Source organism: Oncorhynchus kisutch, linkage group LG25 (assembly GCF_002021735.2).
Source record: "Oncorhynchus kisutch isolate 150728-3 linkage group LG25, Okis_V2, whole genome shotgun sequence".
Lineage (NCBI taxonomy): Eukaryota > Metazoa > Chordata > Actinopteri > Salmoniformes > Salmonidae > Oncorhynchus > Oncorhynchus kisutch.
The window spans coordinates 33,478,009-33,498,641 of NC_034198.2; the positions used below are offsets into that span (position 1 = coordinate 33,478,009).

The 20,633-nt window shown below is 41.4% G+C and overlaps 3 protein-coding genes across 15 annotated transcripts; 2 read left to right on the forward strand and 1 right to left on the reverse strand.

Moving 5' to 3' along the window:
• Positions 1–1,032: 1,032 nt before the first annotated feature.
• On the forward strand, positions 1,033–11,609 carry LOC109870286 (serine/threonine-protein kinase ICK-like). 13 transcript variants are annotated; one of them, XM_020460724.2, is made up of 14 exons: positions 1,034–1,152; positions 1,832–1,983; positions 2,652–2,706; positions 3,755–3,876; positions 4,005–4,084; positions 4,170–4,302; positions 5,778–5,949; positions 6,225–6,392; positions 6,653–7,036; positions 7,240–7,442; positions 7,584–7,744; positions 9,710–9,817; positions 9,986–10,093; positions 10,608–11,609. In XM_020460724.2, the coding sequence occupies exons 2-14, from the start codon at positions 1,883–1,885 to the stop codon at positions 10,760–10,762; spliced, it is 1,950 nt and encodes a 649-aa protein (XP_020316313.1). In that variant the 5' UTR covers positions 1,034–1,152; positions 1,832–1,882; the 3' UTR covers positions 10,763–11,609. The 13 variants fall into 13 exon arrangements, 12 of the variants coding, with proteins under 12 accessions (XP_031660841.1, XP_020316313.1, XP_020316309.1 ...); XM_020460720.2 differs by having other exon boundaries at positions 1,041–1,152; positions 1,673–1,983; XM_020460722.2 differs by having other exon boundaries at positions 1,048–1,157; positions 1,673–1,983.
• Positions 11,610–12,267: 658 nt separating this feature from the next.
• Positions 12,268–14,924, forward strand: LOC109870348 (glutathione S-transferase 3-like). The gene is made up of 7 exons (XM_020460827.2): positions 12,268–12,403; positions 12,666–12,769; positions 12,934–12,985; positions 13,075–13,207; positions 13,354–13,495; positions 13,681–13,806; positions 14,286–14,924. The coding sequence occupies exons 2-7, from the start codon at positions 12,683–12,685 to the stop codon at positions 14,412–14,414; spliced, it is 669 nt and encodes a 222-aa protein (XP_020316416.1). The 5' UTR covers positions 12,268–12,403; positions 12,666–12,682; the 3' UTR covers positions 14,415–14,924.
• Positions 14,925–15,250: 326 nt separating this feature from the next.
• LOC109870382 (transmembrane protein 14A-like) lies at positions 15,251–18,918 on the reverse strand. Its single transcript, XM_020460871.2, has 5 exons — positions 18,729–18,918; positions 18,492–18,574; positions 17,624–17,725; positions 17,429–17,516; positions 15,251–17,223 (listed from the first exon to the last, which is right to left on the reverse strand). The coding sequence occupies exons 1-5, from the start codon at positions 18,806–18,808 to the stop codon at positions 17,175–17,177; spliced, it is 402 nt and encodes a 133-aa protein (XP_020316460.1). The 5' UTR covers positions 18,809–18,918; the 3' UTR covers positions 15,251–17,174.
• Positions 18,919–20,633: the final 1,715 nt, after the last annotated feature.

The following is a 20,633-nucleotide window of genomic DNA, read 5'->3' on the forward strand; positions in this document are numbered from 1 at the left end:
CCCTAACCCTCTCTAGTAGATCTGTAAGGTGGAAGCAATTTGGTGGAAGCTCCTCCATATACTTATTCATACCCTTCAGATCTTCAAACATCGAAGGGTTAGGGCCAAGGAGAGGGTCAGGGAGGGAACTCATTATACCAACTCTTTCGGAAGCTTCACAGAGGCGCCTTCCCACTTCTAACACCAGTGACGCAACTGGTAGAGGGGGTAGAAACAGGAAAGGTCACCTGGACCCAAGCAGGGAGGGTGGGTTGGCAGCTACAAAAGCTTGGTGAAGCTTGCTAACTGTGAAGCTGCTGAAGAGGCTAACGTTAGTCAACTCCAACTGACGCAACATAACAATATGACATGGCAATACGTGTTGAAGATTGGGTTGGTGTCAGGTCAAATTATTTATATATACACTAGATTGCCCCCAGAGGGCACTGTTCTGAAGCCTCCACAACTACATCTTGGCACTCCCTCACGGTGTAAAAAATATTTTGTAGAAATGCATTTATTAATGTCTACATTTGTTTTTGCCACCTTGATTCTATTTCAGACACCTTAATGCATACTTTTAAAATATATTATGTGAGATAAACATAAGAAAAATAAAAGATGAAAAAGTATATAAAACATTTTCTTTAAAGTATCGTAGAATTCCATTTATTGCTATGGAGGACTGCTCCTTCTGGGGAATGCCAAAATGTCCGAACAGTGGCTGGAATTCCAACTCGGGACTCTTTCTAGAGCTCCGACTTTCAAACCACTGACGTCATGAATTGGCCCTATATTTTTCCTAGTTCCCAGTTCTTTTGAACATGGCATAAACCCATGACTGCATATGCTATTGTCACGTTCAGATCGATTTTTCGCAGTCGTATTTTTTCTGAGTTCCCAGTTGTTTTGAACGCACTGAAGTCGGACATTTCCGAGTTCCCAGTTCCGAGGTCTTTTGAACGCGGCATTATATAAATCATTGGTCAAAGCAGAGATGATACGCTTTGTGCGCAGGCTTGGTCAGATGTGGTAAGAACACCAAGTCCAGTAGATGGCGGTAATGTGACATAACATTGGTTGCCAACCTCCGTCAAACACCACTGATGTAGAATACGCAAATCTGCGACGCCCTTGGTCGCGCAGCTGTGATTTATTGTGATGGGCCTGGAGGTAATGTGAGTGAGTGTGCTCGACTCTATACAAGTAGTTTATTGGTGTTGTCTTCAAATGTCCGTTATTCGAGTTGAAACGGATTGGGTGGGTGTCTTTTTAACTATTTTGACTTTGCTTTTTGTCATTATTATCAGCAGAAGTCAAAGATTGATCGTGTGTCTAGCTAACGTTAACCTTAGCTCGACTGCAACATCTGTTTCTCGTTGCAGCAGTAACCATAACATGACATTCTGGTCAGAAATCTTACCAGACAGTTTTTACTCTTAAAATCGTATGCATGCATGCCTGCCCTGTAGGTAACGTTTGCTAGGTACCTAGTAATGAAATAGGCTAAAACAGTCTGACTACTGTCTGTTGAAGGTCTAGTCAGAAGATAATTTGCATGAAATTAGAAACCATCTGTCTCAGATTCCTTGTATTGTCTGGAAACGGAAAAATAAGTGTATATTTCTCCCCTGTGATTGGTTCTATGGCTTCCTCTAATGACACCCCACCCCTTCCCATCCCTTTTCCTCAGGAGGAGGCAAGAAGCCCATGACAACATGAGTCCTCCAGCTGTGCCTGTGGTCCACTGTTGTTGTCACAGGAACATCTGGTTACACTCAACTGCTGCAGGAGGCTGCCAGCCTACCACCTCTGTGTTCCTTCAACCTACCACCTCTCTGTGTTTCTTCAGCACGTATTGATCTGATCTGCTCCTGGGCGATGGTGAGGAGAGGGCAGCACCATGAATAGATACACCACGCTCAGGCAGCTCGGGGATGGCACCTACGGCTCAGTCATCCTCGGCCGCAGCCTGGAATCGGGAGAACTGGTCGCAATTAAGAAGTGAGTGGAGGTCACATTGTCATAGCATTGTTAGTATGAAAAAAAGAAGGCTGTGATCTCTGTGTGCAATTGCAGTCCCACCTTTTGAAGGGTTGGTGTATAGTGTAGGTTACATATTATCCTCTGGTGCCTAAATTGAAGGGCTTCAGCTTACAAGTTGTTGTAGCTGCTAAGCCGTGTTGTAAAATTAGCTGCCAGTGCCCGTGGGATTCGCTAGGAATGGCATTAGCCGGTGGCCAATCCCACGCGTGGTTAAGCTGACAGCTGTCTAGGCAGATGTCGACGAATGAAAGTGCACGGATGACTGACAGGCCCACCTATTTGGCTGATGTGAAAAAAAGGCATCTGTTGGTGAGTACCTTTGGGCAGGATCATAAAAACTTCTGGCTTCTAGTTATAACTTTGACAGGAAGTATGTGGGGGGTTCGGCAGCCACAGACTAGTTGCATAAATTTATGATGTTGGTGGCGTTGCTCTCTTGAGATTGAAATGGAAAGGGCCTCTGCCTGTTATAAACCTGCTCTTTTCAATCATACATTTTATACATATTCATCAAACTTCTTATATCAATTAAAAGAGTCCCAATATGTTTTACAATAAAAAGTATGATCTATTATATGTTGGTCCTTTAATTCAGTTAGGCTGAAATTATTGCATATTTGTTTCAGAATGAAGAGAAAATTCTACTCATGGGAGGAATGCATGAATCTTCGTGAGGTCATAGTAAGTTCTCCTTCCCAGATATGATGCTTGTGGGTAAAATGCTCCACCTATTGCAGTGTTTCCCCTAGGATTTTGTCCAGCAGTGGTGGAAAGGGTAGGCACTGCACCACACTGGTATAGGGCAGCCTAAAGAATACAGCCTATGCTTTCAGTTGTTGTCTACTGTTTCACCAGTTAATGTTTTTGTACCACAATTTTAATTCCACCTCTACTCAGAACCACAGAAACCAGGACAAAGAATCTAGAAGGTGACTCTTGTGTGTACTGTCTTTGGATTTTAACTCTCTAGTTCCTCACTCAGACCCAGATATTCATTCTTTGCCGAGAGCTTTAATCCAAAGGAGTGTAGCAGCATTCCAGAAGAAAACCAGCCCTCCAGGGATCTTGGTTAGAATGTCAGCTGTAAATAGCATGTGCCACCACCAAGACCCATAACGACTTTCCCCTCTACTCAAAACTATGGCATGGTGCCTCCATTTACCTCCATACTTTTCAGTGCATGGGAAAACTTGCATTTACTATGGTCTGCTCTAGTTTTCTTTATTACACCTGAGTTATAAAGCATAAAGAAATCCCTAAAGGCTGCACCTTAAGCATTACCAGTTGTTCCCCACACTGTACCAAAGATGATATACAGTTTATTCATGCTTTGATTGTCAATCATTGTTTTTATTTTGAACTAAAGCGTATTTGTTGTATGCCGGTTTTAAGGGTCAGATCTTCTGTCTTACCTTTTTATGTTTCTAAGTCTGGAGGCCGACAGCAGCTTAATTGGGGAGAATGGGCTCGTGGTAATGGCTGGAGCGGAATTATTGGAATGGTATCAAATACATCAAACAAATGGTTTCCAGGTGGTTGATGCCATTCCATTTGCGCCGTTTCAGCCATTGTTATGAGCTGTCCTCCCCTCAGCAGCATCCTGTGGTATCTAAGTCTGGCCATGATGGAGTGTTGCAGAGCTGTTTTTGATGATTTACAGATTGAGGTTATTTTCCTCATGCTTTGTCTTGATTGCTAAGGTACCATCTAATTTGTTCACTCCTTTCAGTCCTTGAAGAAACTCAACCACGCGAATGTGGTCAAACTCAAGGAGGTTATACGGGAAAATGACCACTTGTACTTTGTGTTTGAATACATGAAGGAGAACTTGTATCAACTAATGAAAGACAGGTAAATATAGCTTTTTTTGATTCACATAGCCTATATTTAGGCTATTTGAAATGGGTTTAGTGCTTTGGGGATAATTGTCAGTAGGTCAAAATCATAGCTCATATATTGTTATCTGTATCATGTTACAGGTCTCGGCTGTTCCCTGAATCTGCCGTGCGAAATATTATGTTCCAGATACTGCAGGGATTAGCTTTTATTCATAAGCATGGTATGATTAGAATGATACACTAGCACTTTTTGCTAATGCTTTTTACTTGTTACTTTGTATGCTCACTGTATGATTTTCCCCCTAGGATTCTTTCACAGGGATATGAAACCTGAGAATCTTCTGTGCATGGGACCAGAGCTTGTGAAAATAGCTGACTTTGGGCTTGCCCGTGAGATAAGATCTCGGCCGCCATACACAGATTATGTTTCAACAAGATGGTTAGTTTTGTTACCTCCATATGATGGGTTTATGTGTCACTAACCACATTTCTATCCACAGCTTTTATACGAGTGAAGTCATACCGTATATAAAAAATAAATCTGGCAACTGATCTCAAATGTCGTGATTTAAATGCTTACAGATCATTTGTTAATTTGACATGGTGGGATATATTTGTCGGTAAAGTTAATAATGCGAGAAATGGCGGTGGAAACGCCTTTATGCACAAATATTGATATAATAACCATCATATGTCGTGGAATTTCAGTACTGAGAGAGACTTAGTCATTTCTTCAAACAATCATCTTATTGCAATAATGAAACTGTCAACTCAACAGTCTTGACTGTTAGGCTGAGAGCCTACCCTTTACAGACCATGCTGTTCCTTATATACCTCGTACCAAGATTGCTTAGTCATAGCTGGTTCAAACCCCCCCCCCCCCCCATATAGATAAGCCACTTTGGGTTCATCCTATGGTCATCTGCCTCTGGTGCTGTCTCCCAGATGCCAGGAAGATTGGGACTACTGAGGCCTTTGCTCTGTTCCTCCAGGCTCTCTCGATCTCGGTGACACCCACCGCATCTTATCTATGGAATGCAATCTGTAGGTTTTTACTTAGCCATCACTTAATCAGTTGCCAGCCCCAGCTTCAAAACATTCCTCTCAGTTCACTCAGGATGAAGGAAATATCTTACTACAATATTAGTTAAGTAAATAATTTCTAACTATTCATCTCAAACAAATAAGGTGAATACATAATTTTTCCCTCACACATATCAAAGTAAACTTTGAGTCACTCGATGATATGGTGTTTGGCCCTCCCACTACGACTTTAGAAACCATGCAGTTTAGAAGGCTACAGATTAAATCAGTTATGATGAACTTCACAGGGTGGTGAAAGTGCAGAATGATGAGCTTGATGCTGCTTTCCAATAAATATTGAGGGTCTTATTCTGGTGACATGATGATCGATGCTTGAATGCCATTTGACAAATAACTTTTTTTTTTCTCGCTCTTATCCATAATCTCATCATACACAGTAGGCCAGCCTACCCGTACTGTATCTGTGAGCTGTTGGCTAGTGCCAAGCCCAGGGTAGACACATTTGCTATTTAATGCAACACTTTTTGTGACAAAACTATTGATAGAGTTGAAAGTCCGATGGAAACACTTTGAACTTTAGATTTTGATCCGGTACATAAAAACATAAGCATTTTGTGTGCACTACGTCATCACATACGTCAGTTTGGCGGAAACACCACTGGTGGGAAAATGCGCATATTTTCAATGCGACTTTTAGAATCTTTGCCAATTGGATGGAAACCTAACTACTGACACCATATTTAGTTATACCTGAATTTATTTGTCTAATTTTCTGTCAATTTGTGACATGAAACCTCTTATATTTCTCTCATCATGGGGAGCATCAACCAGCCTATAAAGCCCTTCTCCCTTCCCTGTGGTGTCTTCCAGGTACAGAGCTCCAGAGGTGTTGCTGAGGTCCACCTCGTACAGCTCTCCCATAGACCAGTGGGCTGTGGGCTGCATCATGGCAGAGCTTTACACCCTCAGGCCTCTGTTCCCTGGCTCCAGTGAAGTGGACACCATCTTCAAAATCTGCCAAGTCCTGGGAACTCCAATGAAGGTAGCCTTGTTCTCTGGGGCTGTTAGATCCAGAATATCAGCCAAAAGCAAGCTATACTGTCCTCACATCATCATGTAAAATGTCTTGTGGTGGTGTTAAATCCATAAATCAAACCTCACTGAAGATGTGATCAGTCTTGTGTAATGTGCTTTTGAAATGACAAACTTCACAGATTATTTGTCATAACATCTAAAAATGGTTACATCTATCTATTTTATTACTATATGGTAAAATAAGCAGGTCAATAATCATTGTGTTGGATCCACTTCTTCTAGAATGACTGGCTGGAGGGCTTCCAGTTGTCAGCAGCCATGAATTTCCGCTGGCCCCAGTGTGTCCCCAGTAATCTGAGTAGTCTGATCCCCAACGCCAGTACTGAGGCCATCCAACTGATGAGAGACCTACTCCAGTGGGACCCTAAGAAGAGGCCAGCCTCTGCCCATGTAGCAAACCCTGGCTTGGGCATATCTCTGTTATAATCTAGGCTAAAATAAATGTTTAGAATGGATCCTTAGAATAGTTGTTTTACCATCCACCGATAGAATGGTGAATACTGAAATAATTATTAGATTTAAAGCTATGTTAGCTTGTACATTGCTAAACAGGTTAGATATTCTAACATTTTAATGGCATGTCAATTGATTAATATGTCCTGCTTTGGGATCCTTCAAAGCCAATCAACTATTTTATTCTCCATTTGCAGGCCCTCAGGTACTCCTACTTCTACGTGGGTCAGGCGTTGGGCACTCCTCAGCAGATCCTGGAGCAGGGCAGGCCTCAGCCAGGTCCCCTACCTCCACAGCCACCACAACCATTACAGCAGCCCCTGCAGCAGCTACAACCACTGCTGCTGCTCAAGCCAGTGCCCCCTCCCCAGCCAGCGCCCCCAAATCAGCATTTCACTTCGTCCAGGCCCCTGCAACAGATCCATCCAGCCCCAGTCTCAGCCCCCACCCCAGTTCCATCGTACCAGAGGCACTCAAAGCTGTTGCGAGAGCAGCCCAACCGCATGGTGAAGCAGGAGGAGACTGAGATGGTCCCACAGACCCGCTTAACTTACGTTGTTGACAAGAGCTTGCAGAGCCAGGTGAGTTTTCATTCACCAACCAGGGCTACTTGAGCACGGCAAGCATTCATCAGTGGAATGTCATTAAATGTTAGAATACCTTGTTAAATTAATACAAAATGAAATGGAAAGTTGATGAATTCTTCATAAATGTAATTGAACTGTTTTTCTTCTTTCTCTCTCCATAGAGATTGTTAATACACCATTTCCTTTTTTTTTAACAGTTGACCCAGGAGGCTGAGAATGCCAACTTCTTAAGCTATCAGATGAAACCTAAGGGTGGAGGACGCCGGCGATGGGGCCATGGCACAGGCCTCCTAAAGGGTGACGAGTGGGATGACTTTGAGGACACTGAGCTGACCTCAGTAAGTTTTCTGGGCAAAACAAACTTTCCTACAGAAAAACGAAGAGAGGAGACGTTGAGCAGGTGAGATTGTCTCCCTGCGTTATCCCAGTGACCTGAGTAAACCTGTGTTATCCCAGTGACCTGCTTTATCCCAGTGACCTGTGCGTTATCAGTCTGATCTTTTCAGATAAGGGCTTTATGTATTTCTGTTATGCCTTGCAGGTACGGAAATGTTTTGGATTTTAGCAGCCCCAAAGTTAAGGGGCAGGTGACGACAGGTGACGATGCACCTTTGAATCTGAACAAGGCCATGTCCTACCAGGAGCCTTCAAGGACAGCCTCTGCCAAACAGTATTACTTGAAGCAGTCAAGATATCTACCAGGTAGAAAATACAAAAACCTTACCTTTCTTCCAAGTGGATATTTTTAACAAGGCACTTTCAGTTATTGCCAATGTACACTACTGTTCAAAAGTTTGGGGTCACTTAGAAATGTTCTTGTTTTTGAAAGAAGACACATTTTCTGTCCATTTAAAATAACATCAAATTGATCAGAAATACAGTGTAGACATTGTAGTAAATTACTATTGTAGCTGGAAATGGCTGATAAAAAAATTAATATATATATATATATATCTACATAGGTGTACAGAGGCCCATTATCAGCAACCATCACTCCTGTCTTCCAATGGCACGTTGTGTTAGCTAATCCCAAGTTTCATTTTAAAAGGCTAATTGATCATTAGAAAAACCTTTTGCAATTATGTTAGCAGAGCTGAAAACTGTTGTGCTGATTTTTAAAGAAGCAATAAAATTGGCCTTTAGACTAGTTGAGTACCTGGAGCATCAGCATTTGTGGATTCGATTACAGGCTCAAAATGGCCAGAAACAAAGATATTTCTTCTGAAACGAATCAGTCTATTTTTGTTCTGAGAAATGAAGGCTATTTCATGCGAGAAATTGCCAATAAAGAAGATCTCGTACAATGCTGTGTACTACTCCCTTCACAGAACAGCATAAACTGTCTCTAACCAGAATAGAAAGAAGAGTGGGAGGCCCCGGTGCACAACTGAGCAAGAGGACAAGTACATTAGATGGTCTAGTTTGAGAAACAGATGCCTCACAAGTCATCAACTGGCAGCTTCATTAAATAGTACCCACAAAACACCAGTCTCAACGTCAACAGTGAAGAGGCGACTCCGGGATGCTGGCCTTCTAGGCAGAGATGCAAAGAAAAAGCCATATCCCAGACTGGCCAATAAAATAAAAGATTAAGATGAGCAAAAGAACAGACTGGGAGATTGGAAAACAGTGTTATGAACAGATTAATTTAAGTTTGAGGTTCACAAAGAAGAACATTCGTGAGACGCAAATGCTGGAGGAGTGCTTGACGCCATCTGTCAAGCATGGTGGAGGCAATATGATGGTCTGGGGGTGCTTTGGTGGTGGTAAAGTGGGAGATTTGTACAGGGTAAAAGGGATCTTGAAGAAGAAAGGCTATCACTCCATTTTGCAACGCCATGCCATACCCTGTGGACGGTGCTTAATTGGAGACAATTTCCTCCTACAACAGAACAATGATCCAATGCACAGCTCCAAACTATGCAAGAACTATTTAGGGAAGAAGCTGTCAGCTGGTATTCTGTCTATAATGGAGTGGCCAGCACAGTCACCGGATCTCAACCCAATTAAGCTGTTGTGGGAGCAGCTTGACCGTATGGTAAGTGCCCATCAAGCCAATCCAACTTGTGGGAGGTGCTTCAGGAAGCATGGAGTGAAATCTATTCAGATTACCTCAATGAATTGACAACTAGAATGCCAAAGGTCTGCAAGGCTGTAATTGCTGCAAATGGAGGATTCTTTGACGAAAGCTATGTTTGAAGGACACTTAGTATTTCAATTAAGAATCATTATTTATAACCTTGTCAACATCCTGACTATATTTCCTATTCATTTTGCAACACATTTCATGTATGTTTCCATGGAAAACAAGGACATTTCTAAGTGACCCCAAACATTTGAACGGTAGTTTATATCATAAAAGGAGGTCACTAATTGGCATTGAGCCTTCTTTTTCAGTCAACTTTGAACTTAATGTAACTGCCATTTTTCTACCAAATCAGAGCCATAAGCATATGCACATGCTCTGATATAGAATGCCTAATGGTTTTCAAACCTGGATGAAACCACATTCTTTTTAGCACCTGATTATCAATGATCATCATCTCAGGAGTGGCTATGTTGCTGAGTCATGATGATGTAGTCTTGTTGAACCACAAGGGGCAGCTTGTTGCAATGGAAATGACATACCAAACTCTATTTCCTAATCTATCCCATCTAACCCTGCAGGTTTAAGTACTAAAAAGAATATGGCAATAAATTCCAACTACAGTGAAAGCAACCTCTGGGGCAGCAAAATTCCTGTTGGAGGAACACTTCCTAACCGAGGCACTCATGGTAATGATTTGTGTTGGGACCAATGTCCTGCATGTTTATCACCTGTCATCCTACTACACTAGTGAGAGGGCTGTGTGGTATAAGCTAGGGTGATGTCTATCTGTGGTGTGTGCTAACAGTATTACATGTAAGGTACATTTCCTGTTATCTTTGATGGCCCAATCACAGGTTCAAATACTCTTCCAAGTGGATATGTACCGAACTATTACAAAAAAGAGGTTGGCTCTGCCGGCCAAAGAGTGCAACTCGCACCTATAGGGGACTCGACAGCATCAAGTGAGTGATCTATAGGGGACTCGACAGCATCAAGTGAGTGATCTATAGGGGACTCTACAGCATCAAGTGAGAGACCTATAGGGGACTCGACAGCATCCAAGTGAGGGACCTATAGGGGACTCGACAGCATCCAAGTGAGGGACCTATAGGGGACTCGACAGCATCCAAGTGAGGGACCTATAGGGGACTCGACAGCATCCAAGTGAGGGACCTATAGGGGACTCGACAGCTTCCAAGTGAGGGACCTATAGGGGACTGGACAGCATCCAAGTGAGGGACCTATAGGGGACTGGACAGCATCCAAGTGAGGGACCTATTGGGGACTGGACAGCATCCAAGTGAGGGACCTATAGGGGTCTGGACAGCATCCAAGTGAGGGACCTATTGGGGACTCGACAGCATCAAGTGAGGGATCTTTGTAGTCTCAATGCACAGTTGTCAATCCAGGCTAGGTGCTGTGTAGTAATGTAATTCTATTGTAAGGTAATAATGTGGCTTGTCTCTGCTGTCACAGATTATGCAACCTGGAGGTCGTCTAGCAGAAGTCAGATGGGTGCCTCGTCCTATGTGCCGTCGCCCACCAAGACTACGCCTGGCCTACGGTCTCGCCTCCCAGCACAGGCCATCCATGGGCGCACAGACTGGTCTGCCAAATATGGACACCGCTAGTGGCCTCTTTGGGACACTTGTGTTATTTCAGTACTTCAGATTTGTCTTTTCCCTATAAAAGGAAAAATGTATGTTTTCATATCAAAGTATGTACATGTTATACAGCAATAACCTTGGTTTTGTATTAATCTGTGTCTATATTGTTCAATGTACAACTTTTTCAGTGTGTTTGTGTATTATATGGATAAATGACCTCTGCAAAATGTTGGTGTCGTCACATTTTGTTCCATTTTGTTAAGTGACAAATTCCATACCATTTTTTTGTTTATTGCGTAGCATAACTTTCTCAACCCCTTCTTAAAATGTTTGTTCCATAGATTTTGTAAAACGGCCCCATGACGTCCTCATGATCCAGTCTTTATGCATTTTATATTGCAAATATCACTGTGATATTTTGGCCAACACTGTTTTGCTGTTGCCAATTTGTCTTTTTATTTTTTTTTACATGTTTTTCTTGGTGCTTTCTTTCATGAGACATTCTGGAATACAGGAAACACTTGTATCTTGATCATTTTTATATTTTATTCATTGTTTTTTTTTCTCTAAATCAATAACTCTGTGCTTTATTTTTATCAGAATTGATGACACAATTGGCTTTAGTGTTGTCTTTCTTTGTAATGAATTGTGTGGCTCTCAAAAAATTATTGAGAGATTGTACGTTGACTTGGTTTATCTGCTGGGCCAAATTGTAAAAACATGTATAACTGCCAGTTACCAAATGCCATTGCTAACATTTTATTTATGTGGTATTGTAATGACCATTTCATTAACAACAGTTTTTTTTGTAATGGTCATTTTGACATAATTCTGTTTTGATTTGTAATCAATAAACTCATTGTAAACTCAATCAGTATATCGTCTGATTTAGTAATTAAGTAGTTAAAGTAGATCAATTCTTATTTACAATGAAGGCCTTCTGGGTTAACTGCCCAGGAGAAAAACAATAGATTTGGGATTTATTTTATACAAAAGAAGGCAGACTGCCACGTGCAGTGCCTCATTTGGATGTGTCTGAAGTCTTGGAGCTTGACTTCCCTACGTTTCTCCTACAAATGGGCCTTGAGCTTGTTTGGAGGTTCTAGCAGGGAGTGCAGCTACGCGTATACCAACGATGCTCGTCCGGGAAACTCGTCCTCTTCCACCGAGCGCGGGGCTTCGGGAGGGACGCACATGGAGCGGTGAGGGAGGAAGGGGACACCCGCCTAGCCAGCCAGATCAGCCGAATCAACCCTAGCGATCAATGGGGTGACAGATGTCGCAGCCAGATCGCCCTCACATCCGCAGTAGAGGAGTGGCTCGTCGGTTTATATACCAAGAAAGAGTCATAGGATTTGCAGTTACGGTTTGTATTATTTTTGTGGGTCATATTTTAAAATACTGTTGTCTGTTATGACATCTTCTGTAAGAGGGAGTCGGAGAATATGTGATTTGCCTTCTAATATGTTTGTTTCACAATGCATTTGTTATTTTACCCATGATGCCTTGCAGACATGCAAATCTCCAACTCAACTGTCATGTAGGTCATATGACACAGTGCTTGAGGTTCACTTTTTCGTTAGAAGCGTTTCGTAACTTTGTAAATTAACTTATTCGGAGTTCACACACACATAACAGGTGCATACTTGTCTGTCGATATATAAGGTCAGTATTACTTCTTAGACTTATCTAGAAATTATTGGTTGACAATTACACAGACAACCGTATGTTTTGTATGATTTTGTTTTTCAGCTTTATTTTCTTGTATGTTTCAGTGTTCTAGTTTCAGAGTAGTCTGTTCACAATGTACAGTAATGTATTTGACAGGCATGCATGCACCAAATCTATTGCAATGCATCTAGCGCAACATTGCTGAATTTGCACACACGTGAAAGCGTAATGGAATGTGGTTATTTCTTTCCTACAGTAAACTTCAATTTCACCATGTCTGGAAAAGTGGTGTTGACTTATTTCAATGGGAGGGGGAGAATGGAGTCAATTCGATGGCTTTTAGCAGTTGCTGGAGTTGAGGTACGTAGGCTGAGCAAATAAAACACAATTTTACTGTAGGGCGTTTACATGAGTTGAAATAGTGGCTAGAGTGAAATAGTGGCTAGACAAACATGTGATGCCCACAGATAGATCACCGAACTGGATGTTCTGTCATAATTAAAATGTACATTTTATGTCCACAGTTTGAAGAAGTGAATATAACAAAGCGTCAGGAATATGTAAAACTGTTGAGTGGTAAGTTTTGGTCACAATGGTAATAGAAATCTGATAACATGCTAATTGTTTTGAAGGGTGTTTAATTGTTTAACCTTCTTTTTTTAAAGATGGAGCACTCATGTTTGAGCAGGTTCCCTTGGTGGAAATGGATGGAATGAAGCTGGTTCAAACCAAGGCTATCCTGAACTACATAGCAGGGAAATACAATCTCTATGGGAAAGACTTAAAAGAACGAGTCATGTATGAATGACACTTTTTTTATGATTGAATTCTAACATTTATTTACTTGTTTGGTTGTATTGCAGAGACATAAGTGAAGCTGTTTGTATAAAAAATGAGGCAAATCTGCTATGGTTTCAAAGGGTTTGGTTTTCATTTACTTTTAGGATTGACATGTATGCTGAGGGTGTGCAGGACTTGATGCAAATGATGATGGCGTTGCCCTTCATGCCGCCTGACACCAAGGAAACTAAACTGGAGGAGATAGAGAGGAAAGCAACAAGCCGTTACCTCCCTGTGTTTGAGAAGGTACTGTATGATTTGGGCCTTGGCCAGATGGGAAGAGTAGAGCTCACTAAGGGGAGGTAATCTAAGCTATTATATTAGCATAACAATTGCAACATACCATGTTTGCTAAGGCAACAGAAAAGAAGGTTGGCACGTTTGTACAAGTTGTATTGTATAAAGAGGCTGTGCTTGTGATTTTCTCACAGGTGCTAATTGGCTCCCAGTACCTGGTGGGTTTTCAGTTGAGCTGTGCTGATGTCCAGCTACTTGAAACCACCTTGATGTTGGAGGAGAAATTTCCAACAATTCTTTCCAAATTCCCTGCTGTTAAGGTAAAGTTGATTACAAATGTATTTTGTTCTTGACAAAATAATCATTAGCCAAATCATCTTGTTTCATTTGAGTCTCATCAAAACATGTTAGAGGTTGACAACCCCAGTAGCATATGAATATCACATACCAGCTCCACGGCACATTTGTTAGATATCAGTATACAATATGACTGGCCATACCGGTTCAAATGTACTGCTACAAAACCCTGGGTGTGTCCCAATAATCTCTCCTCTCTCATGAAGTCTACACTCTTTCAGTACTTCCCACAAATCTCAAAGCATTGGATTAGTGGAGGCATATTTCTTTTACCAGTAATTGCCTTTCAAATCAGTGAAGGGGAGAAAAACAAGTGCACACCCTGGGAGGAAGGATAGATTATAAGGACATATTACACAGCAGATTTAAAAGAAGGGTAAAAAGATCCATGGATACTTCAGTTGATTCATTCTTGATTGGGTGTGAATGTTTTTCTTTTCAGGCTTTTCAAGGGAAGATGAAAAGCCTACCAGCCATTCACAAGTTCCTGCAGCCAGGCAGCAAGAGGAAGCCTCAACCAGATGACGTATATGTAAAGACTGTGTGTGAGGTGTTAGACTTCAAGCTCTGATTCTCGTCTAAACATCAAGTAAAATTGACTTTAAAGAGTTGAAGCTAATATAATATATTACCTATACATTGTTCCATATTGTCATTCCAAGTCATAATTTCTTGTAAAATGCTGTGGAGAAATTATGACATAAGCTTATGAATAGTTTAACCCTGGCAATATGAGTGTGGTGTATTGTTTGCAAAATTGTTTTAGAACTAGTTCCCTTTGTGCTCACAAGAAGTTTCCGGCAATACCCAAGAGAGAACCTTGATTTACTTCGATGAACGCCCAGAAATAGCCTCTGAGAATTTTATCAGGAGCAGGTGTCTTGTTACACATTCTCTTTTGTACCCAAAACTCCTCGTGCTGAGGAAGAATCGTGTCTGTGTGAGTTGTGTGTATCCTAGTATAAAAGGTGCCTGGGGACAGTCCCCTCGTAGAGCTTCTGACCAACCTGTACTGAGTGTGCAGAGTTTGTTGTAACCTTTCCACTGGCGTGACTCTTAATAAAGTTAATTTACTAATTGACTTGATGAGTCCTTGATGGTAATTTCTATTACAATGTGTAAGGGCAATTGTTTAACGAGCACAAGTATTTAATGTTTTCCAATAATGTGCACAAAGAAAAAGGCTGTTGAACAAACACAATATTTGCTGTAACTAAACCCTCTGTGTCTGTTGTGAGTTTTCCATAATTGATAGAGGATATTTACTGTCATGCAACTGAATATGATTATTTTAAACTACTGAATGGTTAGTAGTCAAACCTGCAATGCTATAAAATGTATTTTGTACGAGTAGTAAATGTCATTGTATTTCTGTTCCCATATCCATTGAACAAATCATAGCCTGTGTGCTTATAACCAGTAGTAAATTTAATTGTTCAACAAAAAGTGCTCCTTTGTTCTTACAATGACTGAGTGAATAGTTATTGTAAGACTGTACTTCATTCAACTTAAACAATTTCCGATGAGACAACATAACTATTCAAGGAAGTACAGTGGCTTGCGAAAGTATTCACCCCCTTGGCATGTTTCCTATTTTGTTGCCTTACAACCTGGAATTCAAATGGATTTTGGGGGGGGTTGTATCATTTGATTTACACAACATGCCTACCACTTTGAAGATGCACCATTGTTTTTGTGAAACAAAACTTGAGCGTGCATAACTGTTCACCCCCCAAGTCAATACTTTGTATAGACACCTTTTGCAGCAATTACAGCTGCAAGTCTCTTGGGGGTATGTCTCTATAAGCTTAGCACATCTAGCCACTGGGATTTTTGCCCATTCTTCAAGGCAAAACTGCTCCAGCTCCTTCAAGTTGGATGGGTTCTGCTAGTGTACAGCAATCTTTAAGTCATAGCACAGATTCTCAATTGGATTGAGGTCTGGGCTTTCCAAGACGTTTAAATGTTTCCCCTTAAACCACTCAAGTGTTGCTTTAGCAGTATGCTTAGGGTCATTGTCCTGCTGGAAGGTGAACCTCCATCCCAGTCTAGTCTCTGGAAGACAAACAGGTTTCCCTCAAGAATTTCCCTGTATTTAGAGCCATCCATCATTCCTTCAATTCTGACCAGTTTCCCCAGTCTCTGCTGATGAAAAACATCCCCACAGCACGATGCTGCCACCACCATGCTTCACTGTGAGGATGGTGTTCTCGGGGTGATGGGAGGTGTTGGGTTTGCACCAGACATAGCGTTTTCCTTGATGGCCAAAAAGCTAAATTTTTAGTCTCATCTGACCAGAGTACCTTCTTCCATATGTTTGGGGAGTCTCCCAGATGCCTTTTGGCAAACACCAAACCTGTTTGCTTTTTTTCCCTTCTTTAAGCAATGGCTTTTTTCTGTCCATTCTTTGGTAAAGCCCAGCTATGTGGAGTGTACCGCTTAAAGTGGTCCTATGGACGGATACGCCAATCTCCGCTGTGGAGCTTTGCAGCTCCTTCAGGGTTATCTTTGGTCTCTTTGTTGCCTCTCTGATTAATGCCCTCCTTGCCTGGCCTGTGAGTTTTGGTGGGCGGCCCTCTCTTGGCAGGTTTGTCATATTCTTTCTGATATTCTTTTATAACTCAACCCTGATCTGTACTTCTCCACAACTTTGTCCATGACCTGTTTGTAGAGCTCAATGGTCTTCATGGTGCCCCTTGCTTAGTGGTGTTCCAGACTGGGGCCTTTCAGAACATGTTTATATATACTGAGATCATGTGACACTTAGATTGCACACAGGTGGACTTTATTTAACAAATTATGTGACTTCTGAAGGTAATTGGTTGCACCAGATCTTATTTAGGGGCTGCATAGCAAAGGGGTGAATACATATGCACGCACCACTTTTCAAAATTTTTTTAAAGATTTTTTTTTAAACAAGTACTTTTTAAAATTTCACTTCATCCAATTTGGACTATTTTATGTATGTCCATTACATGAAATCCTAATAGAAATCTATTTAAATTACAGGTTGTAATGCAACAAAATAGGAAAAAGGCCAAGGGGGATGAATACTTTTGCAAGGCACTGTAACACCCTTTTTACTCAACATTCACATAGCATTTAGTCATTGTGTATGTGCACTCACTGCCCCAGTGCTGCATACTCTAGGAATTACATAAAAGCAGCAATATGATCATAGGTTGCAGGATCAAGTTCTTTAAAGAACGTACAAACATTAAGGATGATTACAATAATACATATAGGCAAGCACAAACAATGTGTAAATGCAAATTCATCCCTTGTGATGACATTTTCCATCTTGCTTTAGTTGGTTGTTGTATTGTTCAAATCACATTACAATCACACTCATGAAGAGAAGTCGTAGGACCATCAGCACACTGAGTAAAGAAAACAGATATGATAACTTCATATTGATTGTGCACATTAAATATTTAATTAGAAACATTCCAATACAGGGTCAATTGTAACAGACATTAAAATACAATGAAAATCAGCAAAGAGTTTCATGAACACATTCACCTAACCTCCATATATTTCAAAACCATGCAATAATGGTTATAGTGGACTTTTGATGATTCTCACCTTAGTCCTGCCATGATACCACCTGGAATTATTTTACCAGATTTCTTGAATCTCATTCCCATTACTATTGTCAGCGCTCCTGAGGCAACTGAGAGAAGAAAAAAAAGATTTTTGAAATTCTATATCAAGACATGTCAAGACCTAAAATATACACATCCCAACACGTATACATTCCAGCATAGCAGGCATACTAACCGAGGGAGTAGAAAGTCTTGGTTGGGTCATTTGAAATCATGAAGGCCCCATAGGCGGCTATGCTGCCAAATAATAGCCCAGCTATCAGTGACATGACACTACCTGTAGTAAAAAAAAAATATATATGTTACTTGCCATCAGCTTGTTAACAGGGTCAAAGTCAGTAAGACCAAGGAGCTGATTATGATATACTACAGGAACGGGGTCCAAAAACACGTGTGCAGTCGTGAAGAAGGCGCGACAGCGTCTCTTCCCCCTCAGGAGGTTGAAAAAGTTAGTCAAATCCTCAAAAAGTTCTACAGCGGTACCATTGAGAGCATTTTGACTGGCTGCACAGCTTCTATCTCCAAGCAATAAGACTGATAAATAGCTAACAAAGTAGCTACACGGATTATCTTTATTTACCTTTTAGTTTTGCACAGGGCCCTGCACACACACACACACACACACACTCCATCATCTGCTCACTCACATTATATGCACATACATTTATACTGACTCTATACACACTCACATACAAGCTGCTGCTGTCACTGTTTATCTTGTATCCTGTTGCCTAGTCACCTTAACCCTATACATATATACCTCCCACCACTCCAGTATCCCTGCACATTGTTAATATGGTATTGGAACTGACCATGTACACAGTATAATTACTTAGTTATTGTGTTCTTCATATTTCTTCTTCTTTCTGGTGTTTTTTCTAGTATTACACTGTTATTGATTATTACATTGTTGGGTTTTGAGTTTGCAAGAAAGGTATTTCACTGTACTTATGCAAGTGACATTCAAAACTTGAATGAAACTGTGATAATGACAAATGAATGTAGCTTTGTGCATTTTGAACTGCTTGACTAGAAACTCCTACCTTTTTTCTTGTATCCCATGAATCCCCCAAGGACTATGGCTGCAGCGTAGCCAAATCCAAGCCAGTCAATTGCCATTGCAGTGCTGTGGAGCAGGAGTATGGGTAAAGACCAATTAATCTTAGACTACATAGCTAAATGTTACTGTAGCTAGATACAATTATGTAGCGAACGGAAACGGACACTTGACAAACACTGACCACTTGAAATATATGCATATAACTCAGATAGGAATTTACCTGGTATTTGCTAATTTAAACGTAAAATAAATGAGTAAAAATGTACGCCTGTTGTCCCAATGGGTTTGTTCGTTTTGCATGCCCCGGTGTCCAGGATGAGTGGAGGTAGTACATCTGCGACCATTCCATTGGTGCTTAGGTTAAATCTTCAGCCGCCCGGGTACCGGTCCATGCAAAACGAACTCGCCCAGTGGCACTAGGAAGTGTTATGTGAAAGTGCGCATGCGCGTACAAATTACCCGCTCACAACTGCATCACTTCCCTTTCAACCTGTCTTCAATAACCCACAAAAAAAATATATAAAAAAGAAATTAATTAACAAAAAGAAACCAACAAAGAAAATACCAAACGCTTTTGATTGTCATTCCGTTATTACATAAGTCTCAAAAACACAAATGAACACAAGCATAATTTAATCATTGAACAAGTTTATGGTGTCAGATCAGGTTAAAATGTGGTATAGGGCAAGGTGAGTAGGTCAAAGTACATTAATGACTAAGGCACTTTTTCTGCACTGCATTAACAACTATTAAAGGATATGCATAAGAGCAGCACAATCTTCTGAACTTTCTTAGCAGTGCATTAGATCATTTGAGAGGAATATTTAGGAAATTAACAAATACAAAATAAAATGTATCTCTTCAATCAACAAAGTAACATTTTCATTCTATATTCATAAGATTTTTTGTATCTCTTAAGTGCTGCTGCATTTCAGGAAAGGCATGCACAACTGTTCAAGTAAAGTACAGGATGTCAACAAAACAGTCTGTCCATGTACATACACGACACCACCAGAAGTATGTGGACACCTGCTCGTCGAACATCTCATTTCAAATCATGGACATTAATATGGATTTGGACCCCCTTTTGCTGCTATAACAGCCTCTACTCTTCTGGGAAGGCTTTCCACTGCGGGGATTTGCTTCCATTCAGCCACAAGCGTTAGTGAGATCGGGCACTGATGTTGGGCGATAAGGCCTGGCTCTCAGTCAGCATTCCAATTCATCCCAAAGGTGTTCGATGGTGTTGAGGTCAGGGATCTGTGTTCTTCCACCCCGATCTCGACAAACCATTTCTGTATGGACCTCACTTTGTGCACGAGGGCCTTCCCCAAACTGTTCCCACAAAGTTGGAAGCCCAGAATCATCTAGAATGTCATTGTATGCTGTAGCGTTCAGATTTCCCTTCACTGGAACTAAGGGGCCTAGCCTGAACCATGAAAAATAGCCCCAGACCATTATTCCTCCCCCACCAAACGTTATAGTTCTCACTATGAAATTGGGTAGTTAGCGTTCTCCTGGCATCCACCAAACCCAGATTAGTCCTTCGGACTGCCAGATGGTGAAGCGTGATTCATCACACCAGAGAACGTGTTTCCACTACTCCGGAGTCCAGTGGCGGCAAACTTTACACCACTCCAGCCGACGCTTGGCATTGCGCATGGTGATAGGCTGCTTGGCCATGGAAGCTCCCGACGAAAAGTTATTGTGCTGACGTTGCTTCCAGAGGTAGTTTGGAACTCAGTAGTGAGTGTTGGAACCGAGGACAGAAGATTATTTTACACGCTACAGCACTCGGCGGTCCCGTTCTGGGAGCTTGCGTTGCCTACCACCTCGCGGCTGAGCCGTTGTTGCTCGTAGACATTTCCACTTCACAATAACAGCACTTACAGTTGACCAGAGCAGCTCAAGCAGAGCTGAAATTTGACAAACTGACTTGGTGGAAAGGTGGTGTCCTATGACGGTGCCACGTTGAAAGTCACTGAGCTCTTCAGTATGGGCCAATTCTACTTCCAATGTATGTCTATGGAGATTGGCTGTGTGCTTGATTTTATACACCTGTCAGCAATGGTGTGGCTGAAATAGCCAAATCCACTAATTTGAAGGGGCATCCACATACTTTTGT